Raw genomic sequence first — 10133 nt, 5'->3', positions numbered from 1 at the left:
TAGTCCTTTGATGGTCATATAGTACACACGATATGCAGTTTAAAAAATGAGAGAAAATTGAGAAAGTCTGTTTTGTAAGTATTATTTCATTATAATTTGTTTCAATTGTATGCTGTATGCACATGTAGATCAAGATGTGCAAAATGTAAAAACATTTTTTAAGGATCGGGATCAGAAAAGTTCATATACTTTATAAATACATTGGGCTCAGTTCATTTATTACAGTACTTTTTTTTTTTTTTAAGATTTTATTTATTTATTTGACAGAGAAAGATCACAAGTAGTCAGAGAGGCAGGCAGAGAGAGAGAGAGGGAAGCAGGCTCCCCGCTGAGCAGAGAGCCCGATGCGGGACTCGATCCCAGGACCCCGAGATCACGACCTGAGCCGAAGGCAGCGGCCCAACCCACTGAGCCACCCAGGCGCCCTACAGTACTATTTTTAATATCCCAAATCAGATTGTCTTAACATTGAAAATTAACACTAACAACCTATTACAAGACAACAGACGTGAATTTTTTGTCATAATTTCATATTGCCAAAATAACACAGGGACTTTATCTTTTTTTTTTTTTTTAAGATTTTATTTATTCATTTGACATCACAAGTAGGCAAGAGACGCAGGTAGAGAGAGAGGAAGGGAAGCAGGCTCCCTGCTGAGCAGAGAGCTCGATGCGGGGCTCGATCCCAGGACCCTGGGATCATGACCTTTGCCGAAGGCAGAGGCTTTAACCCACTGAGCCACCCAGGCACCCCGGGACTTTATCTTTTATCAATACTAACATTATACAACAGTGGGCATTTTAATGTGCTATAGAGATTTATTGGTGTTAGAGTGTTATGTTGTGTGGAGGAAAAGAAAAACAGATTTTATACTTCTGTGAAGTGCTTAAAAATCTTAACATAATGGAGTAAAATGTAGAGATCTCTTTCTGTCCTCCTCACAGAAGGTGTTACTTTAACACCAGTAAATTTGAAACACATCTAAAGGCCTACTGCCGTATGTATACGAGTGCCCATTTCCTCACCTACTCATTATCATTGGATATTATCAATTTTTTAAGAAGAAATATTGTGCTAATCTGATGGGTGAAAGTGGTTCAAAAGGCTAATTCATATACTTTTTGTTTTTTCTTACGTCATAGAAAATACTTTATAGATGTCTGGAATACAACTTCTAGAATCACTGTAGGAATCCTTTGGAATTTGTTGCATTGTTTTTGTTGCTTTGTGCTATTTTTTCCTAACAGAGTCATTTGTCATTGTCTTCTAATTCAAAGGTGGTCTAATGAAAACAAAACGTTTTTCTTTTCTAGCCCCTTCCACACATCCATCATTACTTTACATGTCATCATTATTATTTGATTATTGAAACCGTATTGCTTTATTTTTAAACAGAACAGCGATAAAAGTGAACTTCTGTCAGCAGCACCTAGTGGTCTGAGGAAAAGATTAATAGGTATGTATTTCTTTTGAAACTGAGTTTTTACAAGGGGCAGTCATGGTTTATGTTGGTTCTCGTCTTAGGCTGCTTGTTTTTTATCTTCGGCCTGCCACTTACAGAGACCTCTCTGGGGCTCAGGCTTTTCATTTACAAAATAGGGGTGAAAATTGTACCAGCCCCGGAGTCCTTCTGAGAGGAATGGAAATAAAAGATGTCAAAAGTGCTTGTATAGTGCTTGACCCTGATGTGCGTTTCATCGGTGTTAGCTGCTGTTATCTTTTAAATTTATTTTTTTGAAGATTTATTCATTTGAGAGAGTGCATGAGCAGGCGGTGGGGGGGGATGTTGAGGGGTCGGAGAGACAGACTCTCTGCGGAGCGTGGAGCTCCAGAGCTCTGTGCGGGGCTTCATCTCACCACCCTGAGACCTTTACCTGAGCCAAAATCAAGAGTGAGTCAGATGCCCAACTGACTGAGCCACCAAGGCGCCCCATCCTTTTTTTTTTTTTCCTCAAGTAAGCTCTAGGCCCACCATGGGGTTGAACTCATGACCCTGAGATCAAGAATCATCCCTTTTAGAGAGAAGGTAAACTTCCTCTTCCTTCTCAGTCCCTTCCAGACATGTAGAAGTATACATGTCAATGAGGTAGAAGCGTTTTCTGGCTCCTTCTGCTACTTCTAACCCATGCATCTGCTGTGGGCAGCAGTCAGTATAAAAATGACTCTGCTAAGGTATATGTGCTCCCAAAATCAAATCCTTTTTTCTGTTCCTTTAGACCTGTGTGTTGTTATATGTGGACTCTAGATATTCTGAAATGTATATGTTGTTCGAAATTGATACTGATTTGGCTTAAGAACTTTCTTATTTTGGAAGTTAACTTTTTATAAAAGTTTTAAACTTACTTTGTTGAGTGTAAAGTAGTTTTATTCTTCCTGAGTGTAAAACTAGCTTTATTATTTCTGGGCAGTAGTGGAAGTTGCTATGGCTTGTTTAAAAATAAAATGCTTGTATTGGCTCTGGGATGGAATGTGCCTGTCTGTTAGTAATACTTAGAATAGTAGCTACCATTTTTTGAGTCAATTAAGGATGGTGTTTTTTGTATAGGTAGCAACAGAAAATTCTACAATAATGGCTTAAGCTGTAGACATATACTTATCTCACTTCATGAAAAGTATAGGGATAGACCATTCCATGGTTGAGGTAACTCCAGTGTCATAAAGGACCCAGGTTCTTCCTATCTTCTTGTTCTGTCACCAGCATTTTCCCTCTTTCGGTTTGAGGAAAAAACCGAAAAACCGAAAAAACCCAAAATTTCTGCTTCATATTGCAAATGGCTTTTTTACCTTTAAGCTATTGGTATAGATAAGGGACTTTCCCTCCATAAGTGAGGGAAATAGTTCCCAGAACCTTCTATTTTACCTCAAGTAATTTTACCTTAAGTGTCATTGATCAAAGGGTTACATAGCCAATCCTAGTTGCAAAAGAGGCTGGGAAAACAAGTATCTGACAGAAGAAAAGATAATTACATGATGATTTATTCCTTAGGGTGAGACACATTGCCACATTTTACAAAATGAGAGTTCGTTAGCAAGGAAGAAGAAAAAACGATACTAGGTACGATTAACAGTTCCTGGATGTCAGGCATTGTTAGTTGCTGTGTGTACCTTTCCGTGTGATCTTCACAATGGTTCATTAAATTAGGCACTGTGAGCTTCATTTGAGAAATGAGGAAACTGGTGCTCAGGAAACTTTATATACTAACTAGCTCTGGGGAAATCAGAAAGTAATGACAAAACCAGGAGTGAAATTCTCTTATTTCAAAGTCCACGCTCTTTCCATTACCCTCTACTGCCTCTCGTCAGACTCTCAAATGTTCCCACTTGCTTTCCCCCCGCCAGGTCCAAGGTCTCATTCTGACACTGAAAGCGAATATTCTGCTTCCAACTCAGAAGATGATGATGGCGTTGCCCAAGAACGTGAAGAGGACACTGACGAAGTCACATTGAGCCAAAAGAGTCCATCTCAGAATAGAGCTATGTCAGCTCCTGTTTGCAAAGAAACACCTTCTAAGAAAATGAAAAGAGATAAAACAGTAAGTGGAGACTTTAACCTTAAAGAAAAATTGTGTACTGTCTTAAAGCTAAGCTACCCTAAAGAGATTCATTTGGGGGATCAACATAATTTTTTTTCTCTACTTCTGTATTTTTAGTCTTTCCCATAAGTATGCCCGTCTGTATTGTGTCTGTTTCCGAACTTTCTGTTTTGCCTGTATGCATTCATAATCATGTATCAGTGCCACATGCTAAAGGTGACATCTCAGTTCAGTTGTATAAAAATGAGCTTTTAAATAAATTTTGATTGGATCATTGGAAGCAAGACTTTTCAGTGAATACCTTTTTAGATAGTTTTGTTTTTATAACATTGCTGATATATTCAGGTCAGTACAAGTGGTAAGTGAAGTGGCTGTGGGTCGTGTTGAGTTGTTGGGAAGAACACTGTAAGCGCCGTGGCCTGAGAAAAAGCTCATTACCTGGTGCTGTGTGTAAAGATTCCGGGGAGTCTAGGAAGCCTATACCGCTTGAAAGGTTTTCCATCCCTTCTCACCCCCGTGGCGGTGAGTCCTGCCCCACGTCCGCAGAACAAGTAGCGAGCCATTTCACTGCAACAGTAAGCTGGTCTTTTACTTTATGGCCGATATCTTCCTCATTTCCAGTTCTTCAGCTGTTAAAGAATTTGTTAGAACTATGTAAGGCAAAATGAAGGTCCCGATAGGAGTCCGAATGGAAATTTTATGTTGGAACTTAGGAATCGTTTTTGTGAACAGACTACTTCCATCTAGTCATTTCTTTAACTTTTATGATCCTAAGAGTTACTCAGTTTTACTACTAGAATTAGATGTCCTTGGTCCTTAATCTGTAGTGTTGCTTCAACAAGAAAATAGTGCCAAATAAAGAATTTCATGTATCCTCTTTTATGCTAATGTTATAGTCTAGTTTTGATAAAAACAAATATCTAGGGGCACCTGGGTGGCTCAGTCGTTAAGCATTTGTCTTTGCCTCAGGTCATGACCCCGGGTCCTGGGATTGGGCCTCACGTTGGGATCCCTGCTCCGTGGGAAGCCTGCTTCTCCCTCTCCCACTCCCCCTGCTTGTGTTCCCTCTCTCATTGTCTCTCTGTCAAATAAATAAATAAAATCTTTAAAAACGAAACAAAACAAAATCAAATATCTAGGGATGCCTGGGTGGCTCAGTGGGTTAAGCGTCTGCCTCTAGGCTCAGGTCATGATCCCAGGGTCCTGGGATTGAGCCCCGCATCAGGCTCCCTGCCCAGCAGGGAGTCTGCTTCTCCCTGCCCTGGCTCTTGGCCTCTTGCTTGTTCTCTCTACCCCCCTCCCACCCCAATAAATAAAATCTTTTAAAAAATTAAAAATTCTTCAGAATTTTAAAAATATCTGAAACTAAGAATTGATTTTGCTGTATCCGCTTTCAGAGTGATTTGGTAGAAGAATATTTTGAAGCTCATAGCAGTTCAAAAGTTTTGACCTCTGACAGAACACTGCAGAAACTAAAGCGAGCCAAACTGGATCAGGTATGTTGTAAGGAATGTTGCTTCTATATTTTTTTTAAATTGTGAACAAAAAAGTACACTGCAGGAGTGCCTGGGTGGCTCAGTGGGTTAAGCCTCTGCCTTCGGCTCAGGTCATGGTCTCAGGGTCCTGGGATCGAGCCCCGCATCGGGTTCTCTGCTCAGCGGGGAGCCTGCTTCCCTTCCTCTCTCTCTCTGCCTCCTTGTGATCTCTGTCAAATAAATAAATAAAATCTTTTAAAATAAATAAATAAAAATAAAAAGTACACCGCATAAACAACAAATTTGAAGGGTAAATTTACACAAACCGAATTATTGTCCTGATAAAATGAAACACAAATTAAAGTGACCCGATAGATACTTCATTATATAAAATGGTAAATGGTTAACTTGAAATCTGTTTGATATACCATAACTGAAATTTTTTCTCTAAGTACTTTATTATTTCTTCAGGATTTATGATAATCATCAGGGCCATAGTTTCTTGGATATCCATGCAGCATTAATCTCTGTTATTCTTGAACTCACATATTCATTGAACTGCACACTGGTCATAAAGTGGACTGTGACCGGCCTCTTAGTTACAGACCTTGCAAAGAGCAGAATGAATCTGCTTCTTGAAATTACGGCAAATCTGCTCAGTACCATAAGGTAACAAGGTTACTGTATACTATGGCTCTGGTATCTTAGTTTATAAAAAATACCAGTTACACTCAGGGTTTTGATTAATCACCTCCAGAGAGAAGAGAGAACCTATTGAGTGAGAAAATTTTTCAGTAGAAAGTGGGGTGGATAATCTGGGTCAAGAAGAGATTGTTACTGGCTCCAAGAGCTTGGAGACTTAACTATTTTTAAACTAGAATTTTTGCGGTTTTCTAGGGTATACAGGGCTTCTCACAGACACAGAAAAGAGATATATAGAGGATAAGCTGCTGTGACCTAGAAGACATGATGCGATGTCATTGTTTCTGTTTTTGTCAGCTGGCTTATTGATATTGAGACTCAGATCAAAGACTAACTGAAAACACGTCAAGAAACCAAACTATTTCAGGGAGGAGATGGAACTAACATCTGCATAGTGCATCTGTTTCGATATAAGCAACATGGGAGAAGGGGGAATGAGTCTAGAGTCAAAGCAGGGTTTCACAGGACTGAGATGCCGAAAGAGCTCCAATGAAAGGAACACCTGCTGCCAGCAGTGAGGGAAGGCAAGGCCTTGCACTGGCTGCGGACATAGCTAACCACCTCTACCCTGTACTATTAAAATAGTATTTTACTTAAGGGATAGAATCATGGGAAAATGGTAGCCCCAAGGTAAAATGCATATATAGCTTTTTTTTTTTTTAAGATTTTATTTTTATTTATTTGACAGAGATCACAAGTAGGCAGGCAGAGAGGGGGGACCTGAGCTGAAGGCAAAGGCTTTAACCCACTAAGCCACCCAGGCGCCCCGCATATATAGCTTTTTGCTAGAGTTTTCTTTTCAGACAGTGAGCTATATTTGATTCACCAGCATGAATTTCTAAGTTTTGGGTACCGGGCAATGTACGTTCTGCAGTTTATTTACGTTATTGTTTAAAAAACTTTGCCATACTGGGGCATCTGGCTGGCTCAGTCAGTAGAGCATGTGACTCTTATCTTGGAATTGTGAGTTTGAGTCCCACATTGGGTGTGGAGATTACTTAAAAATAAAATCTTATTCATTCATTCATTTATTATTTTAAGTCCTATCCATGCTCTCACAACCCTGAGATCAAGAACCGACCTGAGATCAAGAGTTGGATGCTTATCTCACTGTGCCACCCAGGCACTTCCTTAAAATCTGGGGGCACCTACATGGCACAGTCGTTAAGCGTCTGCCTTTGGCTCATGTCATGGTCCCCGGGTCCTGGGACCGAGCCCCGCATGGGGCTCCCTGCTCGGCAGGAAGCCTGCTTCCCCCTCTTCCACTCCCCCTGCTTGTGTTCCCTCTCTCCCTGTGTCTGTCAAGTAAATAAATAAAACCTTAAAAAAAAAAAATGAAAGAAAAACACAAAACTTTGCTGTACTTATCAAAGATGGATTTGTTAGAAGAAGCTTTGGGGCTTACCTGGCTGGCACTTGTGACTCTTGATCTTGGGATCATTGTTTTGAGCCCCTCATTGAGGGTAGAGATATTTAATAAATAAAAATTTTTAAAAATTAAATGTTAATGAAGCATCTGGGTGGCTCAGTCAGTAGAGCGGGATTTACTGACTCAACCTCAGGTCTTGATCTCAGGGTCAAGAGTTCAAGCCCCATCCTGTGTGTGGAGCCTACTTTAAAAAAAAAAAAAAAGGCAGCAGCAGCAGCTCTTGGTAGAGAAACAAAGATACAAGTTTATTTTACTAGTGATAATGGTAAATTATAAAGAACCTTTAATGTTTTCTGAGAATTCATATTTCACTGTTACCATAAGCTTTCACATTTCTTCAAATTCGTAGGTTTTTAAAAATCTGTTTGGATGGGTGCCTAGGTGGCTCAGTGGGTTAAGCCTCTGCCTTCAGCTCAGGTCATGATCCCAGGGTCCTGGGATCGAGGCCTGCATCGGGCTCTTCCCCCTCTCGCTGCCTTCCTCTCTGCCTACTCGTGATCTCTCTCTCTCTCTCTCTGTCAAATAAATGAATAAAATCTTTTAAAAAAAATTTAAAAAAAAATCTCTTTGGATTTGTTGTAAAAGCTGGGAGGCAGGTTTAATCATCTACTTACGGTAATGATCTTTTTAGAAATTAAAGCCTTATATTTGGAATTTATAATCATGGAAATGGTTCTAAACAAAACTTGGGAAATTCTTTACTGTTATATATTTGTACTGAAAACGATGCTTAAAAATTTTTAAGAAAGCAGGAGTGCCGGGGTAGCTCATTTGGGAGTCTGGCTCTTGGTTTTACCTGCGGTCATGATTTCAGAGTCATGGGATCAAGCCCCATGTTGGACGGTGCTCTGCACTAGGTGGGGGGCCTGCTTGGGATTCTCTTATTCCCTCTCCCCCGCCCCTCCCCCTGCACTCACGTGCACACTCTCTCTTGCTCTCAGTCTCATGCTCTCTAAAAAAAATTTTTTTTAAAGGAAACAACTTTACTCATACTTGAAATGTTATGTGTATTCCGTTAATGCACTCATTACGAAACCTGATTACAGTAATATTTCTACCACTGGCCTCTTCCAACCTCTACCTCTAGTGAAATATTTTTAGTTTGGACTGCTTTTGATGTTTATGGTTTGAGAATGATTTTCTTTTTTTTTTTAAAGCAAACTTTGCGTAACTTATTGGGCAAAGTTTCTCCTTCCTTTTCTGCTGAACTTAAACAACTAAATCAACAATATGAACAATTATTTCATAAGTGGATGTTGCAGTTACGGTATGTACTATCAACATTTCATACCCTTGTAAAAGAACATATTTATATGTCTGTGTTAAAGCAGTTTAACATTGAATTTTCTTTTTGCAATCAACTTGATATACTTCTTATATACAAAAATTTGAAAAAATGGGTATTTTTCCTAATTTTATGACTCATATGTAGAAATTTTATATTATATGACTCATCTCAAATTCTAGTTTTTAAGAAATGTGTCTAAATTTATCAGATGCGAAAGCCAATGGTAAAATAACTTAGAATTCCTAAGGAGTTAATTACTAATTATTAATTACTAATTACTACTTATCTAAGTATTTGAAAATCTAATTTGTCAAGATTGATATCAGTTACATTTAAGTCGTTTTCTACAGCAAAGTTCCTAAAAAGGATATAATTATTTATTTTGATCTCATTCTATTTTCATGTACTATAGATCTTCAGAATTTTATGATATCTGTCCTATAAACATTACTTTACCATTTGAAAATTGTTTCTTAGAATAGTTTTTCAATTTTACCATTTTTCACATACTTCACGTTAAAATTTAAATTCCCATTAAAATAACTAGAGGAATTATTAAAACTTTTTTTTTGCTATAATTACTTTTATACTTTTATTAAAAAGGATCTTAGTATAAGGAAGTGCTTAAAAAGTGTGCGATTGTAAATGTATACTCACGGTTACATGGTCACTGGAATAAGTAAGAAGGCAGGTCCACCGAGCAGTCAAAACAGAAATCGACACAATTTTCCCAATTGATCCTGGTTTTCTTTTGCCAATAATACATCAAAGGGTCATGCTTGTCTTCCTGCTAGGTCCTCAGCTTCTCCCAGTAGGTGTTTATAGATCTGTTCGTTATAGATTTGTAAAGTAGCGCTTCACTCTGATCTCATCCCCCAAAGACCACTTCCTCCTCCTAATGGGTCAGCTCTGATAACTTGTTCAGCTTCGCTTCCCAGCCTAGACCTCAGTCAGCTACTTCAGCAGAACTGCCAACTCTCTGAATTCCGCTTTTTAAAGCTGCTGCTACCTTGCTGATCTGTGCGTGGGGGTCATTGCTTTTCTTCTATTTGTAGACTCCCCTGCGTTGCCACAGGGTATCACGCAAATACTGTTCCCGACTGACCTCTATGAACAGTCATGGAGTGGAGCTTTAGCTTGACCCCTAGTGCTTGGTGTTCTGGATCTTCTGACTCTCTTGGCTTTGGTTGCTTTTCGCAGTGAAAAACTCCCATAGTTGTGTCTCTGGCCCAGCCCGGGCATCACTCCGCAGCAGCAGATAAAGGTATCTCAGTGTATGTTGGAGGTTTCTAAGTGGATGTCCTGTAAATAATTCAGTATACATAAAATTTAATTCCTCTTAAACCCATCATTCCCACCTGCCCCAGCAACCTGGCACAATGAATGTCACGCCATTCATGTAGTTGCCGATGCCAAAAAAAGTTATTTTGAAATACTCCCTTTCCATCACTTTCCACATCTAACCACTCCAAATCCTGTTGACTGGACATGTGAAGCTCCTGACAACTATGATTTTTCTCCGTAATACCTAATTCAAGTCCATAGTCTTTGGCGGTCTGTCTCTCCTTCTGTCCATTCCCCCGTTCAGCCAGCACTGTCTTCCTAAAAATATCATGCTACTTTCCTACTTAGAACATTTCCGTTAACACCTGAGTAGTTGCTTTTAAATGGTCATTGTCCTTGAAATAAAGTCTACTTAATGTCT

At 39.2% G+C, this 10133-nt stretch overlaps 1 protein-coding gene across 5 annotated transcripts in view; it reads left to right on the top strand.

The window, feature by feature from the left end:
* ORC2 (origin recognition complex subunit 2) overlaps nucleotides 1–10133 on the top strand; it is a 45353-nt gene that overhangs the window by 23554 nt on the left and 11666 nt on the right. For all 5 annotated transcript variants that reach the window (XM_032354382.1, XM_032354385.1, XM_032354384.1 and 2 more), the window contains 4 exons: nucleotides 1397–1457; nucleotides 3341–3534; nucleotides 4932–5030; nucleotides 8298–8407. In XM_032354382.1, the coding sequence (XP_032210273.1) occupies nucleotides 1397–1457; nucleotides 3341–3534; nucleotides 4932–5030; nucleotides 8298–8407 (464 nt within the window). The remainder of the gene's footprint in view (nucleotides 1–1396; nucleotides 1458–3340; nucleotides 3535–4931; nucleotides 5031–8297; nucleotides 8408–10133) is intronic.

This window comes from Mustela erminea, chromosome 8 (genome assembly GCF_009829155.1).
Source record: "Mustela erminea isolate mMusErm1 chromosome 8, mMusErm1.Pri, whole genome shotgun sequence".
Classification (NCBI taxonomy): Eukaryota; Metazoa; Chordata; class Mammalia; order Carnivora; family Mustelidae; genus Mustela; species Mustela erminea.
Note: the sequence above shows the minus strand (reverse complement) of the source record. Positions and strands in the feature narration are given on the sequence as shown.